This window comes from Oratosquilla oratoria, chromosome 3 (genome assembly GCF_046742065.1).
Source record: "Oratosquilla oratoria isolate Oo_2021 chromosome 3, ASM4674206v1, whole genome shotgun sequence".
Lineage (NCBI taxonomy): Eukaryota > Metazoa > Arthropoda > Malacostraca > Stomatopoda > Squillidae > Oratosquilla > Oratosquilla oratoria.
This window is the reverse complement of record NC_134779.1, coordinates 79,462,807-79,488,123: the sequence shown is the minus strand read 5'-3', so window position 1 is coordinate 79,488,123 and position 25,317 is coordinate 79,462,807. Positions and strand designations below refer to the sequence as shown.

Below are 25,317 nucleotides of genomic sequence, written 5' to 3'. Positions count from 1 at the left end.
ATCATGAAGGGCACAGAAATACTCGATAGAGAGGACTTGTCAAACTGGGACAAGAGAAACACAAGAGGACATGGAAAGAAAATAATAAAATAAAGCTACAGGAGAGATCTGAAGAAAAACAGTTTTCCACATAGAGTGGCAGACACTTGGAACAACCTGGACAAAAAAATAGTGTGCACAAAAACCATTCATGAGTTTAAGAGCAAACTAGACACTGTGAGATACAAAGGCGGGACACCACGAGTGTAGCTCCCCTTCCCACAAAATACAACTAGGTAAATATATACCCCCAACCCCTACCCTGTCCCATCCCCAACCCGCTCCTTTCCATGCATCTCAGCTTCATACATACACAACCATTCTCCACTCACCCCAGACTTCTGTCTTCTCCCTCCCTTCCTCAACAGATATCCCCCTCTTTCCAAATGGCTCTTTTACTACATCCACCCATCTCATCTTTGGTTGCCCCCCCCATACTTCTTTTACTAATCTTTCTTTACTCATTCTTTCCATGGGTCCATATCATATCAATACTCTTTCATCAACCCTATCTTCCAACTCCCTTTCCACCCCCGTTCTCCCCCCTCACTTCCTTGTTTCTCACTTTATCCAGCCTAATAACCCCTACCATACTTCTCAGGCATTTCATCTCAAACACATTTAAATTCTTTCTCCCTTCTTCTTTTATGTTCTATGTTTCTGCTCCATACAATGCTGTCAGTACAATCACTCCTTCATACAATCTCCTCTAGCATCCATTCCCACATGTCTATTACTCATTTCACTTTTTATTCCCCCAAGGCATTTATTTGCTTCTCTCAATCTACATTCTACCTCCACTTCCATTCCTCCCTTTCCTGCCAGGTTTGTTCCCAAGTATTTAAACCTATCAACTTCCTCCAGTCTTTCTCCCTTTATTCTCACTTCCAATTTGCTGCCATCCTCTCCCCTTGTACATCTCATCACTACTTTTACCCACATGTAAATTTATTTGGCAGTGAATCAATATACATGAAGTGCAGATAATGAAAAGAACACAATTACAACTGCTGAGGATAACACAAAGAAGCATATAAGCTTATTTCCATTGTGGTCCTCATTAGACTAATTTTCTACACTAAGTTACACAGACAACATATGTAGGGGTTAAGGGGACCAGAGACAGTCATAGGTAATACCAATCAGTACACATATAACAGATAAACATTATTATAGATTTGCTAAAATGTTCGTAACATGTAGGATATTGAGACCACAACTTGAGCACCATCACAATAAGGAACATTGCACATGCATAATTCATACATACATACATACATACATAAGAAAAAACAGTTTTTCCTCATAGAGTTTTGGACACTTGGAACAAACTGGACAATGGAATAGTATGCGCAAAAACCATTCATGAGTTTAAAAACAAACTAGACACTGCAAGATACAAAGGCGGGACATCACGAGCATAGCTCCCCTTCCCGCAAAATACAACTAGGTAAATACAACTAGGTAAGGTAAATACATATACCAAGGCTTTTTCCCCCTTCCAAGGGAGGTAGCCAAAAAGGGAAAGGCATAAAATCATTCCCACCCATTCCATCCCTGAATACACTCCACACCCCTCCACCCTCCCTCTCATCATAGCACCTCCTGGATGACGGGTCATCCCTGCACCTTGTCCACTGCCCTGGGTCAGAAGCAGTGTTGCAAGACACAGCACATCCACAGCAAGGCCGCTTCATTAAATCGGCGACCCCCCCTCTCCGTCCCCCCATGCATAAAAGGAGAAGACGGGGAGAAATCCCTTCGGGCTGCGTCAAATTTTGCTCACACATACTACCTCACCCCCCACCCCCCCGCCCATTCCACCTCATGCATCATAACATCATCCATATACAACCATTCTCCATTCACCCCTGTCTTCTGTCCTCTCCCGTCCTTCCTCAACAGACATTCCCCTCTTCCCCAAAGCCCCCTTCACCCCATCCATCCATCTCATCCTAGGACGTCCCTTCATGTTCACTCCCTCCACATCTGCCTTCCATAAATGCATAATTCACTCAGGGAAAAAAAATATTGTGTTATTGTCTAAGGATTATTAGCATAGGTCATTGTAAAATGAGGTGCTCTGTGTCTTCTTTGTGGTAGTTGCATCTAGGATAATTTGAATCTCTAACCAATCCTATCCTGTTTTGTTTTAATGCTGGATGGTGTCCTGAACACAAGTGTGTCAGTGTGGTTTTAACCTCATGTGGGAAGGATTTTTCTGTGGCCTCTGATATCTGGGTGATGTTGGTGGAGAACTGAGTTTTGATGTCTATCTTGAAGAGCTTGTTTAGAGACTTCAGTGTGAATGTGTTTTTGTGTGGATACAATGTGTGGAACAGGTGGTAGGCCATTGTATATGTTTGAATAGTATGCTACTGATGTGGGTACTACTTACTATATGGGTTGTTTTAAAGTTTCTATTTCAAGGAAGAGTAAATATCTGGGTGACATGAAGTGATTTAAGAAATTAGTATTTGGGGATAAATGCAAATGGTTGTATTTACCTAGTTGTATCTTACAGCAAGGGGAGCTATGCTCGTAGTGTCCCACTTTTATATCTCGCAGTGTCTAGTTAGTTCTTAAATTCATGTATATTTTTGCACACACTATTGTTTTGTCCAGTTTGTTCCAGATGCCTATCACTCTGTGTGGAAAACTGTTTTTTTTCAGATATCTTCTATAACTATCCTTTTTGAGTATTTTTTCATGTCCTCTTGTGTTTCTTTTGTCCCAATTTAGTAAATCCTCTCTATCAAGGACTTCTGTGCCTTTTGTGATTCTGTAGATGGTCAGCAGGTTGCCTCTCTCTCTTCTTTGTTCTAAGGTCAGTAATTTCAATTTAGCCAGTCTCTCCTCATTTGAAAGGTTTACCTAGTTGTATTTTACGGGAAGGGGAGCTACGCTCGTGGTGTCCCGCATTTGCATCTTGCAGTATCTAGTTTGCTCTTAAATTCATGAATGGTTTTTGCACACACTATTTTTTTGTCCAGTTTGTTCCAAGTGTCCACCACTCTATGTGGAAAACTATTTTTCTTCAGATCTCTTCAATAATTATGTTTTTTGAGTTTGTTTCCATTTCCTCTTGTGTTTCTCTTGTCCCAATTTAACAAGTCCTCTCTATTGAGTATTTCTGTGCCCTTCATGATTCTATAGATGGTCAGCAGGTTGCCTATCTTCTTTGCTCCAGAGTCGGTAACTCCAGTTTAGCCAGTCTCTCCTCATATGACAAGTTTGAAAGTGCAGGAGCCATTTTTGTGGTTGCTCTCTGGATTCTTTTGATTTTCTTTATATTCTTTTTGGTACTGGGTGACCACAATGTCGCCATATATTCTAGTCTAGGCCTTATGCAGTGTGACTAATATTTTTTTAATAATTTCTTTGTCCAAATATGTAAATGCCCCTTTTATTGATCTTAGCAAGTTATAGGATTCTCTGACAATTTTGTTTATTTGTTTATCATAGGACAAGTCCTTTGAGATAATTACTCCCAAATCTTTTTCAGATCCCACTTTCTTTACCTCAGTTCCAATTTTATATTGTCCTGATATTCTATTTTTACTTTTTCCGAACTCCATTATGCTACACTTCTTAATATTGAAGTCCATTTCCCATTTCTGACTCCACTTCTAAACCTTATTCAGGTCTTCCTGTAGTGATTTGCAATCTGTTTCGGTTTTTACTTTCCTTAACAATTTAGCTTAGGAATGAGTGTGCCTATGGTACTATATGGAGCTGAAACCTAGAATAAGACATAGATGAAAAAACTAAGGATTTTAAGATACAGTGTTTGAAGAATATGGTATATGTTAAAAGAATGTAAAAGAATGAGTGAAGAAAGATTAGCAAAAAGAATATGGAAGGGTGTTTGGATGCATAAGCAATGGCTGTTGAGCAAGAATGGGAGAGGGCAAGAGACTGGTGTAGTGGAGAGTGGTTGTGAATGAATGAAGAAATTACATGGCCTGAAAGAATTTTTTTGTGTGCTCTTTAATTTCCTAAGTGGATGAAGGGGAGGTTGTCATGCAATAAGGCAGTGGGAGTACACCAGCTTTGGTTGTTGGGCCTTGCTGTGGAGGTGCTGTATCTTGATGCATTGCCTCTGACCTGACCAATGGGTGTGGGACAGGGATGATCTTTTATCAAAGAGGAGTTTACATAGGAGGGACAACAAATGGGTTTTTGGATGTGTGTGGGATAGGTGAAAGGTGGGTGTATGCTTTGATTCAGCCATCTCCCTGATAAGGGGGAGGGGCCTTTTTTGTATGTATGTATATTGCCAGAATGGATAGAGTGAAAAATGTAGAGGTAAGGCAGAAAACATGGGTGGGAAGGTAGCTGTCTGATGGGGTGGAATAGAGTGCTGAGATGGATCACAAGTCATTCAAAGAAGAGATAATATATGACTGTCTGGGTAAGAATAGATAAGGGCATTGTAGGATGAGGTGTTTGGTCTCTTCTGTGGGGTGACTACATCTAGGGCAATTTGCCTCTGTGACCAGGTCTATTTGATGTTGGTACTGCTTTAAAGCAGAATGGTGGCCTGAACAATCATGCCATTGTGGTTCTTATTTGTTGTGGGAAGGATTTCTGTGTTGGCCTGGAGTTTGGGGATCAATCTTAGAGTGCTTGTTTTGTGATCTAAATATGTAAAAGTTTTTGCATGGATGTGTAGAAAGGAGTAGGTGGTAGGTTGTTCCAGATGAGTAATATGCTTTTCCAGTTAGCTGTGCTTGTGTTATATGATGTGATGGATGGGACTGAGGGATCTTGCATACAACTGTATGCCTATCATCTTGTATGCTCTTGTGCTGCTTTATGGGGAGGATTTTGGTTTGTGTGTGTAGATGTTCTACTGTAGTGGTCTTAGAGCATCTTAATACTCGTATTTTTTCCTGCAGTTTGTAGGGTATCTTTGTTTTCTTGATTGAGTTAGAAAAGACTAACAAAGAGAGTGTGGAAAATAAAAGTGGTTGGAATGAGCTTGAAAGGGGAAACAAAAGTGGAACTAAATGGGAGACCAAAAGGGAGATAAAAAGTGGGATGAATGGATGGGATGAAAGGGGCTTTGTATGCATTGAAGACAATGCAGAGGATGGGAAAGGGTGTAGGGGGATTGTGGGTGGATGGGGGATAGTGCAACCTGAGAGGATTTTTTTTATAACTAATGTGAGTAGATGAGCAAGAAGGTTGTCAACTGGTAAAGTGCTGAGGATGAAACAGCTCAAGTTGTTGGGCTCTGTCATTAAAGAGGTGTGCCTTGCTGCATTACCTTTGACCCAATCAGTGTGACAGGGTACAAGGCAACCATTCATCCCTAAAGTGCTGAGATGTGAGAGATAGTTGAATAGGTTATACTTGTGTGTGATGTGGCTACTTTGTTACCTCTCTTATACAGGGGAAAAAGACATTGGTGTATAGATAGAGAGATAGTGATGTGGGAGTGTGCTTTAAATTGGCCACCCATCTTATAATGCCAGTGAAACCATAAAACTGCATACAACATGTAAGAACTTTTATAACAATAGTTTAGTTTTTATTATTTGTTCTGGCTAATACCAGAAGACTTCATCAAATATACACTCTGATTAACAGAGGCTCTGATTTGTAGCCTGTCCTTCTACCAAACAGATTAATTTGTTGTTAGCCATAACAAAAACTGTAAATATACCATTTTGTTGAAGGGTTTAATAAAAAACTGTAATGTATAACCACTTACTGGGTATGAAGACTGCTCTAAGAATGTGAGTTTGTCCTTTACGAAGTTCACAAATACCATGTTTGTTTGCACAGGTCATGAATAGAGCCTTAGGCATGCGCACTTCTGTTAAATATATATTCATTAGAAAAAAATATAAAATTTTAATCAGAGATCAAAACATGTATCTACAAATGGTATAAGATGACAGGGTTCCTCCTTCAAGCACATCTAGCCTTATGCTAGGAAGAAATTCATAAATTCTTACAAGTAACACAAGTAATTTGCAAACTGTAAAGACATCTAAGTTCCCAACACATCAAACTCCTATGCCATAAAGAAGTGAAAAAGAAGAAGAAAGACTGATCTAACATTATATTTCATTATGTTACAGTATACAAAAGAATTATAAGGCTGCTTACTGAAATCAATAGAAAATACAAAAACAGCTGATAAATAGAAATACTAAGAAATTAATAAAACAAAAAACTAACATAAAGTCAAAGAAGAGGTCATGCCCAGGTCACATTTTGTATGCTGTAGCATTCACTTTCTGATTCACTTTTCCTTTGTAATTTTAGTTATATCATAATGTTTCCACCAGACCAAATGTTAAAAAGAAAACAAGTAGCAGGAGAGTAGAGTACAGTGAGACCTCTCATTAACGGACGTTAATTAGCTGTGTTCGTGGTGTTTTTGCTGTGTTTTTGGTGCTGTTGTTTAGTGCGTGCAATCACTATGCCACCCAGAAACCACTCCAAATCAACGGACACCGTTACCCACCTTTTAGTCCGTTAATGAGAGGTAGTACTGTACATTAATACTGAAGATAAGACCTCATATGTGATTTAATGTATGTTTAAGAATGGAAATTGCTACTACAAACCTCTGTGACATCTTTTGAACTTTATCCTTCTTCGTGCAAATCCATGGGATGGTTCCAATAACACCATTACAAATATAACTGCAACAAGTAGCATGGATATCGACCCACGATTCATTTTTCCTGTTGTTATGCTCAGCTCTTCACTCTGCAATATATATATATATATATATATATTTTTTTTCAGAAAATATGAATTATGTACTTCTTGGATATTTTGAGAACATAAATGTATTTACATGCATATACCAAAAGGCCTTTTATCTCATAAAAGGGGGTGGTTGAGTCAGAGCATTTTTCAACCATAATCTGACAAAAAAAACATTTGTTGTCCCTCCTATCCTACCACCTTGTCCACACGATGCTGCTTTGGTCAGAGGCAATGCAGCAAGATATAGTTTTTTCACATCAAAGTTCAACAGCCAATGTTGGTTTATCTCCACCACTTCCTTATATGAGAAAAGAAAATGATTTCCTCATCTACTTACAACCACTTTTCATTCACTCCTATCTTTTACACTCTCTCCCTTGCTCAATAGATATTCCTTCTGCATACAATACTTCCCTCACTCCATCCACCCATTTCATTCTTGGTTTTCTCAAGTTTTCTCCATCCACACTCTGCCAGTCTTTCCACTTATTTCCATGTGCCCAAAACCATTTCAGTATTCTTTGAGTCATATCAGCTAGCTCTTTATCCACCCCCTCCCTATTTCATCAATACTTTGCTCTATACTGTGCCATAGAAACAAACATCCTCATATACAATTGTCTAGGTTTATCCCCAGAAATTATCTCGTGGCAGTTTTGATTCCCTGCAAACATTTGAATGCTTCCTTGTTCTATAATTTACCCCCACCTCGATTCCTACATTCCCTGATATAAGGAATCACCAACATCACTCTATGCATCTCTTTAATCCTTTATTATATTTTGCCTCACATCTTTTAGCTTTCTACTCTTACATACCCTCCCAAACCCTGATAATTGCTTCAGTCTAGCCATCGACTTGTGTATAAGATATAAGGGCAGTGTCATCTGCAAACAATAACTGGCTCACCTTCCACTCTCACTAATTCCAAGCCCTTGTCTAGCACCCTTGTATCTACCTCACCATCTCATCCACATATTTGCTGAACATCCATGGTGATATATCACAACCTTGGTGTAGCTCCACCTTCACCTCAGACCGCTCGTTCTGTCCTCTCCTGACACTTACACAAGCTCAAGTACTTGTGTACAAAGTTTAGACAACCCTCAACAGACTTCCACTATCCCAGTAATCTGCAACACATGTAGCCCAGGCGTTTGTAAACAGGAAACTTTATAAAAAGAAAAGAAAAAATACATCCACCCCGCTGTATGAACTCAGATCTTTTGTGTCTAAAGCAACCAATTTACTACCGGCAGATTAGGCGATCGTAATACATAGAAAAATCTGTACACCCATTCCACATTTGTTTACTTAATGACAAACGTGAAATGATATTTGCAAACATGAGTGCAGGTAGATGCATATAAATTCCACAAAAAACTGCGCAGCATTACATAATCACATCAAAGGTCTGAGAGAATCGTACACAAACCAACAGTAACCACGACACTTACCTGTTCAATAGCTCTACCATGGCTTGGTCCGTTTAATTAAGAAACAACGTTTAGTCTCTCCAACCCTTTTCAACGGCATTAAACGGGTGAGAACTGAAGACCTTACTTCACTAACATCTGAGAAGCACCAACCTGTTTCTTCAAACTAATCTCTACCTCTGTACAAAATGTGCACCAGCTGTATCAATACAAGACAGTCATACGTACCCTACGACTGTTATCACTTAATCAGTAAATCAGCAACTATCTTCATAATATCTCTAGGCTTATGATATCCAGGATAAGTGGACAGATTATAAATGCATCCATTCTTATGGACTAAAATAACATATAGACATCTATGACCCCTTCAGCACAAGGCCCTATTAAGAATAAGGAAATTGGTGCTAGCGTGAACAAAAACTGTAAGTACCAACGGCTCATGTTGACTGTTGTGTAGTCTTCAACTCAGTTGTTGCTATGTATGAACTATGTTCTGTCTAGAACCAAAAATAATTACCATATTCAATTAGGGGCATGCGCCAAGGAGCGCGTTGTACCACTCACACGCCGGCGCCAATCCCTACGGTCTCTCCGAGCATGCTTCTATGCAGCCACCCTTTCCATTCCAAACTACTTTTGACAGGTTTGATAATTTTGCCCCAGCCATGAATTCTGTGGGCGCCCCCATCATTTCCTCCATCGAGGGTTGTCTCTTGTGGAGACAATCCCGTGAGTAGGATCAACATCAAGGAAACGTGCCACATGCCCATACAGACGGAGTTGACGTTCACGAACTATGCTAGTAATTTGCATAGACTGAGTCTCACAGTACACTAGTTCCAGCGATACCCTTGATTCTCCGAAGACAGTACCAAAGACATGAGACGTCTCTTCAAGTCAGGGGCGCCCGCAGGCGGACGCACCGGGCGCACCGGACGCACGTGCGTCCAGTTTGGACATTACAAGCATACAAAGTCCCCTATTCAAACATTTTTCCCTTCTAAAACCCTCAACTTTCAATGAAAAATGTAGATGTTTTACATACATTAGAAACGTGGTAAAGCATCAGTGTTAAAATTATGTATGCACTAAAGTACATGTGGATCTATGTAGTATATAAATTATAAACTAAAATTAATGGACCTAAGTATGTCAGAAAGGCAACCAAAAAGTGGCTAAAACTCAAAACATTTCCGAACCCCTCAGGTGGATAAGCTTCGCTTGGTTGTCTCCCTATAGCCCTTTATACCTTGTGCGTCCACCACAAGAAAGTCTGTGGGCGCCCTACAGCAAGACAAGAAGTACAAGTGACTTGAGGATTTAAATCTGAGCCCTACATGAATATCGACGTCATATACTCAGGTTGAGCAAGTCCATAACACCATGGGCAATGTCAATCCCTTGCGACTGGCAAGGAAAGAAGAAAACGAAAAGAATGCTGGCGACAAATTGCAATCCAAGTTTGTTTTGACTGTGTCAGGGTAATTCTATTCAGCCGAGGATATCCTTTCTGAAGAAGCGTATTTTTATGAATTACTTTGTCTGTCACCATGTTATTTCACTCAGCTGAGGAAAACTTACTAAACAAAGAAAAAGAGGAATTTACCTCATCAATTACTCAGAAATATCTATGAACAAGTTAAACTGTTTAGTTTAACTTGTCACAGATTTTTCATTACTGCTGCTGATGAGTCTATTTATGGGTCTTAAAGCTCATTTAATTATTCTATTTTACTTTCACACGTGATCTTGCGATCGACTTTCACTGAAACTCGTTAGTCTGGCAACCTGCATGTATTACCGTCAAATTAACCCCTCCACTACAGGCGACAACAAGAATAAGAGGAAAAGTAGCCCTCAGTTCGGAAAGGTGTGATCGAGAGAAATTGGAATGATAATGAACATATCCCTTATCTGCATAGGATTCCATCTCGATTAGTACTATGTAGACACGGGTTCGAATCCAAGGGCTATCGATGACTACTTCTTGCCCTGACAGTCCAACCACACAGTGAGGTGACTTATGGTCGCAGTTAAGCGCCTACTAGCGTGAGCTCCCTACCGTTATTCTTGAATTTGGAAGCTTGTTGCAGGATGTCACGGTGATGAACCATTGGGGAAATCTTTGGGCACGTCCCGCCTTTACCTAGATGCACAGAAAATGTTTAGTGTCGGAGAAGTCTGCGTGTGGTGGGAAGATGCTGCATTGTTTGTTTGTTTTGTTTGTTTGTTTATTTGTTTGTTTGTGTGTACATTATACCAGAAAGCCGCGTATTAACATGATTGTTGTACACAGGAAAGTAGCAATGCTTGTCGTATCCTCTCTACTCTCCAGTTACTATACCTAGCTTCAAATTCATGCATGGCTCATGTGTTCTTGTGTGTATTTATTAAACCTAGTTGTATGTACCTAGTTGCATTATACGGGAAGGGAGCTATGCTCGTAGTGTCCCGTCTTTGTATCTTTCAGCATCTAGTTTGTTCTTAAATTCTTGCATGGTCCCTGCACACACCATTGCCTCGTCCAACCTGTTCCAGACATCCACCACTCTGTGTGGGATTTTTTTTTTTTTTAGGTCTCCTCCACAACCATCCCCTTTGAATTTCTTTTACAAAGGATTACAAAGGCGGAGCATGCCGACAGGAGACCTTTTGGTCCATATCTAGGTCGGATGCGAAAAAAATCATAATAATGGATTGATAAATAAAAACCATAATAATGTACATAACAAATAAAATACATAAATAAACGCATAGGTATAGTTAAATAATGAACAAACAAGTAAATAGTAAATAATGATAAATTGACATATAACTAATAATAAATGAAAATCAAACAGACAAATGATAACAAAACAAAAACAAATAATATAAAATAAATTATAATCATTACAGCATCTTGCTTAGGTGTTTATCTAAATGATTCTTAAAGCTTCGAACTGAACTACATTGCACTACCTGTGCAGGAAGTTTATTCCATTCATTAACTACACGGTTGGCGAAGTTGTTTCTACCCACTTCCAAATTGAATCTATTTCCGGATAGTTTGAGACCATTGTTTCTTGTCTGATTCTCATTCAGTGTGAAAATTTGGTCACTTTTAGTGTTGTCAATTCCCTTTAGAATTTTAAAGACCTGTATCAAGTCACCTCTGAGTCTACGTTTTTTTTTTTTTTTTTTTTTTTTTTTTAAACAGATTCATATGTTTTAGTCGATTTTCGTATGATTTATTTTTGAAATTTTGGAATCAGTTTTGTGGCTCGCCGTTGTACTTTTTCCAGTCTGTCAATGTCTTTAATGAGATTCGGTGATCATACGGAAACAGCATATTCCAAATGTGGACGAACTAACGAACTAACTTCCATACCTTTCACGACTCGTGTGTGTGTGTGTGTGTACATGTATTTACCTAGTTGTATTTTGCGGGAAGGGGAGCTATGCTCGTGATGTCCCGCCTTTGTATCTTGCAGTGTCTAGTTTGTTTTTAAACTCATGAATGGTTTTTGCGCATACTATTTCATTGTCCAGTTTGTTCCAAGTGTCCAAAACTCTATGAGGAAAACTGTTTTTCTTCAGTTCTCTTCTATAGCTATGTTTTTTTTTTATTTTCTTTCCATGTCCTCTTGTGTTTCTTTTGTCCCAGTTAAGTAAGTTCTCTCTATCGAGTACCTCTGTGCCTCTCATGATTCTGTAGATGGTCAATAGGTCACCTCTCTCTCTTCTTTGCTCCAGTGTCGGTAACTCCAGTTTAGCCAATCTCTCCTCGTATGATAGGTTTGCAAGTGCAGGTGCCATTTTTGTAGCTGCTCTTTGGATTCTTTCTATTTTCTTTATATTCTTTTTGGTACTGGGGGACCACAATGTCGCTGCATACTCTAATCTAGGCCTTATCAATGTAACCAATATTTTTTTTATCATGTCTTCGTCCAAGTATGTAAACGCCACTTTTATTGATCTTAGCAAGTTGTAAGTCTCGCCGACAATTTTGTTAATCTGTATATCATAGGACAAATCGTTCGTGATAATTACTCCCAAATCTTTTTCGGATCCTACTTTCTTTACTTCTTTGGTTCCAATTGTATATTTTCCTGATATTCTGTTTTTGCTTTTTCCAAACTCCATTATGCTACACTTCTTAGTATTAAAGTCCACTTCCCATTTCTGACTCCAGTTCCATACCCTATTTAGGTCTTCTTGCAGTGCTTCACAGTCCTCATCAGTTTCTATTTTCCTTAGCAGTTTGGCGTCATCGGCAAAGAAGCTCATGTAGCAGTTCACGTCCTCATCCATGTCATTCATATAGATAGCAAACATTATTGGTGCCAGCACAGATCCTTGCGGTACTCCACTGATCACCTCTTTCCAATCTGAATATTTTTCTCTGAGCACTACTCTCATCTTTCTACCAGTCAGAAAGTCCTCTATCCATTTTAGTAGGTTTCCTTGTATTCCTCCTATGTGTTCCAGTTTTTTTAGTAGTTTTCTGTGTGGTACTTTGTCAAAGGCTTTTTGCAAGTCTAGGAATGCACAATCAGCCCATCCATTTCTTTCTTGCACTATGTCTATAAGTCTTGAGTAAAAGCATATTAAGTTTGTGGAGCATGATCTTCCTTGTCTGAATCCGAATTGTCTTGGGTTTAATATGTCATTGTCTTCCAGATGTTTTACCCATCTATTCTTGATTATTTTCTCACAAATTTTGGCTATGGTGCTTGTTAGTGATACTGGCCTATAGTTGGTGGGTTCTTCTTTGTTTCCTCCTTTGTGTATTGGTACAATGTTAGCGTTTTTCCAGTCCTCGGGTATCTTTCCTTCTTTGAGTGAGCTGTTTATTAAGATGTGTATTTTGTCTGTTAGTTCTTCTTTGCACTCCTTTAGAATCCAATTTGCAATACCGTCCGGGCCATGTGATTTTCTGACATCCAGCCTTGATAGATGTTCTGATATTTCCTTTAGTGATGCTGTAAACTCATTCATGAGGGGAGATTTCTTGTTTTTATCTATGTCACAATTTGGTATTTTCTCTCTGGTGAAAACATATTTAAAGTGATTGTTCATGACTTCGGCCATCTCTAAATCTTCTGTGTTTCCTTGGCATAGTTTCACCATTTCCTGTTTGTTTTTAAGTTTACCATTCACATACCGATAGAATAGTTTGGGTTGCTCTTTGCATTTGTCTATAATATCCTTCTCATGGTTCCTTTTTTCCTCTCTTCTCACATTAACATACTCATTTCTATAGTTAACATAAATTTGCCATTTGCTTTGTTTTTTGTCTTTTCTCCACTTTTTCCAAGCTTTGTCCCTTCTGTCTTTTGCCTCACTGCATCTTTTGTTGAACCAACATTTAATGTACTCTCTCTCTCGCTTTTGTCTTGGTACATGCCTGTTTACACCTTCATTGTAGTTTTCCATCAATATATTCCATTTCTCTTCCACTGTTGTTTCTTCCCTGTAAAATATTTCCCAGTTTGCATTCCGGAAGAATGTCTTTAGTTTTGTAAAGTCTGTTTTGTTGTACATCAGTCTTCCTTTCCTATGCTTTTCGTTCCTCTCTATGTCTATTTCTTCCTTTAGTATAGTTTCGATGAGTACATGGTCACTCTTTCCAATTGGTGTCTCATACTGGACTTTATGCACTATTTCAGGCTCTGTTGTAAATATTAGATCTAGTTTCGATGGCTCTTCATTATTTCTGTACCTTGTGTTTTCACGGACCCATTGGGTCATTGTGTACTCCATGGTTATATCTAGCAGTACAAAACCCCATGAGTCATCTCCTTGCACTGTCATGCTGTCCCAACAAATTTCTTTGCAATTGAAGTCCCCCATAATTACCAGATTACCCTTACCCATTGGTATCTCATTGAGTGATTTTCTTGTATCATCTAGCATTTTTGTATGTTTGATTTCTTTTCAAGCGCTTGTTTTTGGAGGCACATAAGTCACCACAAACTTTCTACTTTTCATATTCTTGCCTTCGACTTTTATCATGATCAATTCAACATTACCTTTGCCCTCTGCAATTTTTGTCACCTTCAGGTCTTTCTTGGCCAAGAACATGATTCCCCCTCCCTGTTTCTTGTCCCTGTTTTTTATCCAGTAGTTGTATAAACCTTGTCCGATAACAGTGGATGGTGTGTGTGTGTGTGTGTGTGTGTGTGTGTGTGTGTGTGTGTTTACCTAGTTGTATTTTACGGGAAGGGGAGCTATGCTCGTGGTGTCCCGTCTTCATATCTCATTTTATCTAAACTATTTTTAAATTCATGTATTGTTTTTGCACACACCACTTCCTCATCTAACTTGTTCCAAATGTCTATTACTCTGTGAGGAAAGCTGTTCGTGTGTGTGTGTGTGTGTGTGTGTGTGTGTGTGTGTGTGTGTGTGTGTGTGTGTGTGTGTGTGTGTGTGTGTGTTTGCGCGCGCGTGTGTGTTTGTGTGAGTATTAATCTAATTTCATTTATCTAATTGTAGTATACAAGAAAGGATGGCGTGTGTGTTGGTCTGTATAAGAATCAGATTAACCCGATGGGGCGCAAACATACTTACGTATGAAATCTTAATGTCAGTACCCATAACTACCTGTACAGAACTGACAAAGGAGCAGAAATAGAAGTGAGTGGGATAAACTCCCAGAAAAAATGATAAAAGATGGATCAAATAGTGTATGTTACTGATTGAACATCGGGAGAGGGTAAACGTGGAAGAGGGAGACCAGGAAGGAGGTATAGAAACGAGATGGAAAAAGTTTATATACGTGACATGACAACGGTGGGCCTAGTTCTGTACAAATCACAGGAAATGCTGGGGGTAGGTTTTGGTTCAACAGTCAGCTTTGAATGGCTAACGTCAAGATAAAATAGGCAATAGTCTGTACTCTAAGCAGGATGTCATTCATTGGCATAGGCCTTCTCATGCTCAAGTCAAGTGAGCCTGCCAGTAGTGTGCCATTGTGGCACTCTGCCTTGTCCACACTTGATAAATCGTCTTTAAAACAAGGCTGCAGACTTTTTCGATACTGTTTCTGAGTTGTCCCACAATAGTACAGAAAGGGTTTCGCGGTTGTTTCGGGACAATATATCGGTGTGCATGGGGGACCTTGTAACAGAGTGCCAAAGTGACACTATATACTGTGTACATTAGAGGCATTGTCTCATAAATAATATTGCTATGTTTCTCGTGTGTTTCTGGACTTTTTCTATACTATTTTTAAAATGTCTCGCAACAGCACAGAAACATTGTTTCGCAATTGTTTGTAGACAATGTATTGGAATGTGTAAGGTCTTATAGCAGAATAACATAATGGTACATTGCCTCGAATACACCAGAAACAATGATCTTTGTAAAATGCCACTGTGTTTTCATATTTCTTAGAACCTTCTCGAAACTGTTTTTGGGTTGTTTTTGGGTAGAGGAGTCATGTTCCTGGTTAAGAAAAACTTAAATGTGACGAAAGTTACACATGGAGAGAACAATGGAAATAATCACAATAAGAGTTGAAGAGAGTGACATAAAAACAGAAAGTTTGTAGTGATATATGAACCCTCAAAAACGGGGTCTTGGAGAGGGATTACTCCAAAATGTTAGATGATACGAAACTTTCATTAAACGAGATGCTGAAGGATGGAAGTAACATAGTACTTATGGGAGATTTTAACTGCAAAGAAATCTGTTGGGAAGAGATGACAGTGAAAGTTGGAGAGGATCAATGGGGAAATGTATCACTCAACATGGCTATAGAACATACAATGATACAGTGGGTAAAAGAAAACATTAGATTTAGAAATAATGAAGAACCGTTGAGACTAGATTGATTATTTAAGTCAGAACCTGAAATTGTGGACAAAATTGAATGCAAGACACAAATTGCGAAGTGACCATATACTACTTGAGTTAGAACTAAAGGAGGAAATATATATAGAGAGAAACGAGAAACACAGAAAAGAAAGACTGATGTATAGTAAAACGGACTTTAAGAAACTTAGGATTTTTTTCTTAAAGCAAGCTGGGAAAAATTCTGCAATGAAGAAACACAGGTGGAAGAAAAATGGATGATTCTGATGAAAATCTATAAAGGAGTGGATAAATATTTTCCAAAGCAAAAACAGGAAAAAGTATATATTAAATGCTGGTTTAACAGAAGGTGCAGCAAAGTGAAAGACAGAAGAGATAAAGGTTGGAAAAGATGGAGAAAAAAAAATAGAAAGTGGCAAATATATATATATGAAAGGAATGAATATGTAAAGCTACGCAGGGCAGAAAAAAGAAACTATGAAAAAGAAATAAGAGAAAAATATAAGGATTAGCCAAGACTATTCTATAGATATATAAATGGTAAACTAAAAAAACAAAAAATAGTAAATGGAATATACAGAAGATACAGAATTGGTTGAAGTCATGAGCATACACTTCAAGTCGGTTTTTCACTGGAGAAAATGTAAAACAGCGGGATGGAATAGCAAACTAGATATTGAAAAAAAAAAAAAGTATAGAAGAACTAACAGACAAAACATATAATAAGTTGCTCACTCAAAGAAGGAAAAATACCAGAAAACTGGAAAAATGCTGATATTGTATTAATTTATAAAGGAGGAAACAAGCAAGACCCAACAAATTACATACCGTTTCCCTTACAAGCACGGTAGCCAAAATTTGTGAAAAAATTATAAAAAGTAAATGGATAAAACATCTGGAGGAGAACAATATACTAAATCCGAGACATTTCGGATTTAGACAGGGAAGATCATGCGCCACAAATTTTATTTGTTTTTACTCAAGAATACTATATATAATACAGGAAAGGGACGGATGGGTTGATTGTGCTTTCCTAGACTAAAAAAAAAAAATAATAATAATAATAAAGTCCCACACAAAAAACTATTAAGAAAACTGGAAACCATAGGAGGGATACAAAGTAAACTACTGAAATCGATGGAAGACTATGCATGGAAGAAAAATGAGGGTAGTGCTCAGAGATGAGAGTTCTACTTGGAAAGAGCTTATTCTAGAGAGATCTGAAGAGGGTTTGAGAATGGAATCAGAAATGGGAAAAGGACTTCAACATTAAGAAATGTAGCATAATGGAATTTGGGGAAAAAAAAAAAGGATATCAGGACAAGATTGGTGAAAAGGAAGTAAAGAAGGTGGGATTTGAAAAAGAACTGGGAATAATCATCACAAAGGATATGTTTCCCGACATCCATGTAAACAAAATTGTCGGCGAAACCTATAACTTGCCAAGATATATAAAAATGGATTTTACGTACTTGTATGAAGAAATGGAAAAGAAAATACTAGTCACACTGATAAGGCCAAAATTCAGCGACACTGCGGTCACCCAGTACTAAAAAGAATATAAGGGAAATTGAGAGAACCCAGAGAGCAACTACGAAGATGGCCCCAACACTATCTAAACTGTCATATGAAGAAAGATTGTCAAAACTAGAATTACCGACTCCGGAACAAAGAAGAGAAAGAGGTGACTTGTTGACTATCTACAGAATTATGAGAGGTATAGAAGTCCTTGATAGAGAAGACTTACTAAATTGGGATTAGAGAAACACAAGAGGAAATGGAAAGAAGCTAAAAAAAAAAAAAAAAAAAAAAAAAAAAAAAAAAGGACAGTTACAGAAGACCTGAAAAAGAACAGCTTTCCCCACAGAGTGGTGGATGTATGGAGCATACTAGATGAAACAATAGTGTGTGCAAAAACAATACAAGAATTTAAGAGCAAATTAGATACAACTACGTAAACACACACACACACACACACACACACACACACACACACACACACACACACACACACACACACACACACACACACTCTCTCTCTCTCTCTCTCTCTCTTTCTTTCTGTCACTCGGTGGCGCGGTTGATAGAGTACTGGACTGCCAATACGGAGGTGCGGCAGTACCTGGTTCGAATCCTGCCCAGGGCCGACATTTTTTCGGTATCGCTGCGCTTCGGGTCGTTACTCCGACTCTCGTGGGCGGGGAGTTGTGTGTGTGTGTGTGTGTGTGTGTGTGTGTGTGTGTGTGTGTGCGTGTGTGTGTGTGTGTGTGTGTGTGTGTGTAAGGTCATAGCATTACCCATAGATCGGTCATACGAGCTCTGAGCTCTCTTCCGGGAGGGAAATAGCTGTCGATCACGAGTCCAACACGTGATCCAAAGACCAAGGTGAATACACACACACACACACACACACACACACACACACACACACACACACACACACACACACACACACACACACACACACACACACACACACACACACACAGAAATTTGTTGGGAGGACATGGCAGTGAAAGGTGGAGAAGACTTGTGGGGTAATGTAGTACTGGACATGACCATGGCATACACAATGACTCAGTGGATCAGTGAAAACACCAGATACAGAAATAATGAGGAGCCGTCGAGACTAGATTTCATATTTACAACAGAACCTGAAATTGTGGATAAAATCCAATACAAGACACCACTTGGAAAGAGTGACCATATACTCATTGAGACTGAACTAAAGGAAAAAATATACATGGAGAGAAATGAAAATCATAGGAAAGGAAGATTGATGTACAGCAAAACGGACTTTGGAAAACTAAAGAAATTCCTCCAGAATGCAAATTGGGAAAAATTTTACATGGAAGAGACAAAAGTGGAAGAGAAATGGGATATCTTGATGGATAATTACAATGAAGGGGTGAATAGGCACGTACCAAGACAAAAGCTAGAGTGTACATTAAATGCTGGTTCAACAAAAGATGAAATGAGGCAAAAGATAGAAGGGACAGAGCTTGGGAAAGATGAAGAAAAGATAAAAAAAACCTGGAAAATGGCAAGCATATATAAACTATAGAAATGAGTATGTAAAAGTGCGAAGAAAGGAAAAAAGGAACAATGAAAAGGATATTATAGACAATTGCAAAGAGGAACCCAAGCTATTCTATCGATACATGAACGTTAAACTTAAAAACAAACAGGAAATGGTGAAACTACGCCAAGGAAATATAGAATACACAGAAGAATTAGAAATGGCAGAAGTCATGAATAATCACTTCAAGTCTGTTTTCACTAGGGAGAAAGTATAATATTGGGACGAGGGAAATGAAATGCGATCTCCCCCCATGAGCGAGATATCACAAAAAGAAATAATGGAACATCTATCAAACCTTGACGTCAGGAAATCACATGGCCCGGACGGAATTGCAAATTGGATCCTAAAAGAATGCAAAGAAGAACTAATGGACAAAATACATAACATGATAAGTTTCTCACTTGAAGAAGGAAAATACCAAGAGACCGGAAAAATGCTAACATTGTACCAATATATAAAGGAGGAAACAAAGAAGAACCAACTAACTGTAGACCGGTCTCACTAACAAGCACTATAGCCAAAATTTGTGAGAAAATATTCAAGAATAGATGGGTAAAACACCTGCAAGAAAATAATATAATAAACCCTAGACAATTTGGGTTCAGACAAGGAAGATCATGTACCACAGACTTAATATGTTTTTATTGAAGACTAATAGACATAGTGCAGGGAAGGAATGGAAGGGCTGATTGTGCCTTCCTGGACTTACAAAAATCTTTTGACAAGGTACCACACAAAAGATCATTAAAAAAACTGGAACATATAGGAGGGATGCAAGGGAACCTACTAAAACGGATGGAGGACTTCCTGATTGGTAGAAAGATGAGAGTAGTGCTCAGAGAAAAATATTCAGGTTGGAAAGAGGTGATCGGTGGAGTTCTGCAAGGATCTGTACTGGCTCCAATAATGTTTGCTATTTATGTGAATGACATGGATGATGATGTGCAATGTTACATGAACTTTTTTGCAGACGACGCTAAATTTTTAAGGAAAGTAAAAACTGAAAAGGATTGCGAATCACTACAGGAAGACCTGAATAAGATATGAAACTGGAGTCAGAAATGGGAAGTGGACTTCAATATTAACAAGTGTAGCATAATGGAGTTTGGAAAAAGTAAGAATAGAATATCAGGACAATATTAAATTGGAACTAAGGAGGTAAAGGAAGTGGAATCCGAAAAAGACTTGGGTGTAATTGTCTCAAACGAGTTGTCCTATGATAAACAGATAAACAAAATTGTCGGAGAATCCTATAACTTGCTAAGATCAACAAAAGTGGCATTTACATATTTGGATGAAGAAATTATTAAAATTATATTGGTCACACTGATAAGGCCTAGACTAGAATATGCAGCGACATTGTGGTCACCCAATACCAAAAAGAATATAAAGAAAATGGAAATAATCCAGACAGCAGCCACAAAAACGGCACCTGCACTTGCAAACTTGTCATATGAGGAGAGACTGGCTAAATTGGAGTTACCAACTCTGAGCAACGAAGAGAGAGAGGCAACCTACTGACCATCTACAGAATCATGAAGGGCTCAGAAATACTCGATAGAGAGGACTTGTTAAATTGGGAAAAGAGAAACACAAGAGGACATGGAAAGAAAGAAAGAAAGAAAAAAAAACATAGTTATAGAAGAGATATGAAGAAAAACAGTTTTCCACATATAGTGGTGGACACTTGGGACAAACTGGACGAAAAAATAGTGTGCGCAAAAAACCATTCATGATTTTAAGAGCAAACCAGACACTGCGAGGTACAAAGGCGGGACACCACGAGCGTAGCTCCCCTTCCCATAAAATACAACTAGGTAAACACACACACACACACACACACACACACACACACACACACACACACACACACACACACACACACACACACACACGTCGGTCGAAGTGACAGCGAAGTTTGGAACTCCAGGAAAATTCAAGTTTCATCGATCTCAACAACGAGGGAGTACCTTTGTTGTATTAGTAGGGAAGGGGGAAGCTCGTGGTGTAGTGGGAATGTGAAGAAAAAGGAGAAAGAGAGGGATTACTGAGGAAAATGGAAGGAAATGAGGAAGCGGACGAACGGGCCCCGGATGTTAGAAGGGGTGTAAACAAAAGGGGTGCAGAACACACAGACGAGGAAGAACAAGGAAGCAGAGGTGTCAAAAGCAGAAATATAGATAATAGCAGCTCAATGGAAAGAGAAGATAACTGCTTTTATGGATTTAATGAAGAAGGTGACAACCTCCCCCGACTAGTAAATCTAGAGGAGAAACTAAACAAATTAACGAAACATGGGAGGTTAGGTTTAACCAATTAACGTTAGTTACACAAAGAGTTGATAAACTGGAAGAGCTAAAAGAGAATCAAAACCTAACTAAAGAAATAGAAGAATGAAAAAGACAGTTAAGAGAAGTATAGGATGAGAATGAGGAATTAAAGAGGAATAATAAAGAGAATAAAGAGTACATAGCAAAATAGGTAAGTGGTTGGAAAAAAGTACAAGAGAACAATAAAATTGAAGTTAGAGATATAGTGAAACAGCAGATGAAAGAATAAACTAAGGAGACAGTTAATAAAGTGATGAGAGAGAAAGAGACTTAGCGGATAAAAAGAAATGTATAATTATATTAGGGATGGAAGAGAAGTATAATTCAAATAGGACTACAAGAATAAAGGAGGAAAAGGAAAAAGTAAATAAGATATTAGAAGTAGTTCAAGAAGATGGACCAGAAACAGGGAAAGAAATAGAAGAATATATAGAATAGGGAGATACAACAGAGATAAGACCAGACCAATTAAGGTTAAATTCAGGTCACAAACGACAGCAGAGAATATCTTAGCAAAAACAGGGAAACTAGCAGACAGTGATCAATATAAACAGGTATGGATAAAAAGAGAAATGAATAAAGAGGAAAGAGAGGATGAGAAAACAAAAAGACTAGAAGCTAAGAAAAAAAAAAAACGAGAAAAGAACAGAGCCAGAAAAAGAGAAATTCTATTGGAGAGTAGTGAATATGAAAGTGAAGAAATGGTTCATAGCAGAGAAAAACAGAAGGGAAACAGAAAACACGATGGAAGTAGCAGAAAATTAAAAGTGTCTTACACAAATATAGATGGCTTAATAACAGGCTTGAATGAACTGAATGTTTACCCGAAGGAAAAAGAACCGGGCATAATGGGAATTGTAGAGACAAAATTGAAAGGTCCATTACCACCCAACAGTGTAGGACATGGTGCATATAATTATTGGATTAGAAACAGAGAGGTAAAACAAGGGGGTGGAGTTATGTTCCTGACTAAGAAGGCTATAAAGGTGAGGAATTTCACATATAGAAAGAATAGAGTAGAGATGATTATGATAGAAGTGGAAGACAAGGATGGGAAGAGCAGGAAGTTTGTAGTAAATTATGTGCCTCCTAAAATGGCTTCGTGGGAAGAGAGAGGACACAAAAATATGTTAGAAGACACAAGGAAAACACTATATAAGAAAATGGAAGATGGAGGAAGAATAGTTATAATGGGTTTCTTTAATTGTAAAGAAATCTGCTGGGAAGAGATGACAGCGAAGGGTGGAGACGACCTATGGGGAAATGTACTACTTGATATGATTATATAACATACAATGACGCAATGGATACAAGAGAATACTAGGTATAGAAATGAGGAAGAACCATCGAGACTGGACCTAATAATCACATCAGAACCCGAAATAGTGGACAAGATTGAATATATGACACCAATAAGTAAAAGTGACCACATATTGGTTGAACTGGAACTAAATGAGGAAAAATACATGGAAAAAAGAACAATATAGAAAGGGAAGATTGATGTATGGAATATATATATATATATATATATATATATATATATATATATATATATATATATATATATATATATATATTTATAAAATAAGAGAATTCTTTCAAAAAGCAGACTGGGAAAGAATACGCAATGAAGAAACAACAGTAGAACAGAAATGGAATATTTTGACAATTATAAAGGAGTGGAAAAGTATGTTCCAAGACAAAAACAAGAAAAAGAATATGTAAAGTGTTGGTACAGCAAAAGATGTAGGGAGTTAAAAGACAAAAGAGATAAAGCTTGGATAAAATGGAAAAAAGACAAAATACCTGAAAAATGGAAAATATATACTAGTTATAGAAATGAATATGTACAAGTGTGCAGAGAAGAAAAGAGAAAATACGAAAAAGATGTCATAGAAAAATGTAAAGATCAACCAAAACTGTTTTACAGATTTGTAAACAACAAACTGAAAAACAAACAAGGTTGAGAGAAACTACAAGGAGGAGTTGAATACATAGAGGAAATAGAAATGGCAGAAATTATGAACAAGCATTTTAAATCGGTGTTTACGAGGGAGAACATACAACCTAGAGATATCGAGTGGGAGGAGAAAGTCCCCCCTATGAAAGAGATAGAAGTAACAAGGAATGAAATAATGGAACACTTGAGTAATCTCGATGTCAGAAAATCGCATGGACCAGATGAAATGGCAAACTGGATTTTGAGAGAATGCATGAATGAACTAACAGACAAAATACATAGTCTAATAAGCAGTTCATTGAAAGAAGGAAAAGTTTCAGAAAATTGGAAAAGAGCAAATATAGTACCAATATATAAAGGGGGAAACAAGGAAGACCCTACTAACTATAGACCGGTCTCTCTTACAAGTACAATAGCTAAAATTTGTGAAAGAATGATCAAAATTAGATGGGTAAGACATTTGGAAAAAAAAAACGTACTAAATACAAGGCAATTTGGATTTAGACAAGGACGATCATGTGTCACAACTTAATGTGTTTCTATTCAAGGCTAATAGATGTAATACAAGAAAGAGATGGATGAGCTGATTGTGCATTTCTAGACTTGAAAAAAGCTTTTGATATGGTGCCACATAAGAAATTGCTCAATAAATTAGAAACTGCAGGAGGAATACAGGGCAAACTGCTGAAGTGGATGGAAGACTTCTTGCATGAAAGAAAAATGAGTGGTGATAAGAGACAAACACTCTAATTGGGATGAAGTGATAAGTGGAGTTCCACAATGGCCCCAATAATGTATATATTATATTATATATTAATGATATGGATGAAGGAACTGAAAGTTATATGAGCTTCTTTGCGGATGATGCAAAATTGTCGAAAAAAGTGATCACTGAAGAAGATTGTGATTCACTACAGAGTGATCTCAATAAAGTGTGGGAATGGAGTAGGAAGTGGGAGATGGAATTCAATATTAAGAAGTGTAGTATAATGGAATTTGGAAGAAGCAAAAAAAGAATAGTGGGATCATATAAATTGGGAGAGGAAGAAATTAAAAAAGTAGACAATGAGAAGGACCTGGGAGTCATTATTATGAATAATATGGCATCTGAGAAACATATAAACAAAATTTTTTGAGAAACTTATAATTTAATAAGAACAATCAAAGCGGCATTTACATACCTGGACAAAGAAATGGTGAAGAAAATACTAGTCACTTTGATAAGACCAAGATTGGAATATGCAGCGACGACATAGTCACCAAGTACAAAAAAATGTATAACAAAACTTGAAAGAATATAAAGAGCAATTACGAAATTGACACCAACAGTCTCTGAATATATCATATGAAGAGAGACTAGCAAAACTTGAGCTACAGACATTAGAGCAAAGAAGAGACAGAGGAGACTTGATAACTATTTATAAAATCATGAAAGGCATAAAAACTATTGATAGAGAGGCTCTAATAAAATGGGATAGTAGAAATACAAGAGGACATGGAAAGAAAATCAAGAAAGACAGTTATAGAAGAGACCTGAAAAAGAACAGCTTTCCCCACAGGGTAAAAGACGTTTGGAACAAGTTAGATGACAAAGTGGTGTGTGCAAAAACAATACACAAATTCAAAAACAGTCTAGATAAAACGAAATATGAAGACGGGACGCACGAGCATAGCTCCCCTTCCCGTAAAATACAACTAGGTAAATACAACTAGGTAAAACACACACACACACACACACACACACACACACACACACACACACACACACACACACACACACACACACACACACACACACACACACACACACACACACACACACGTCGGTCGGAGTGGCAGCGAAGTTTGGACTCCGGTGATTTCGTCAAATTTCGAGGATCACAACGACAAGGAAGTACCTATGTTGTATTGATTGGGAAGGGGAAAGCTCGTGGTGTAGTG

General features: G+C 38.0%; 1 protein-coding gene across 3 annotated transcripts in view; it reads right to left on the bottom strand.

Annotated features, from left to right (window-relative positions):
* Positions 1 to 25,317, bottom strand: part of LOC143023971 (NPC intracellular cholesterol transporter 2-like) — a 45,624-nt gene that overhangs the window by 8,320 nt on the left and 11,987 nt on the right. Inside the window, exons 1-3 of one of the 3 annotated variants that reach the window (XR_012966242.1) lie at positions 10,273 to 14,016; positions 6,624 to 6,768; positions 5,759 to 5,863 (exon numbers count right to left, since the gene is read on the bottom strand). Coding sequence is in view for 2 of the 3 variants with exons in the window: in XM_076182665.1 (XP_076038780.1) it covers positions 5,759 to 5,863; positions 6,624 to 6,738 (220 nt within the window). In the remaining variant the exon portion in view is untranslated. Of the gene's footprint in view, positions 1 to 5,758; positions 5,864 to 6,623; positions 6,769 to 8,228; positions 8,427 to 10,272; positions 14,017 to 25,317 lie in introns of those variants that run through there. The other 2 variants (XM_076182665.1, XM_076182661.1) reach the window with 2 other exon arrangements.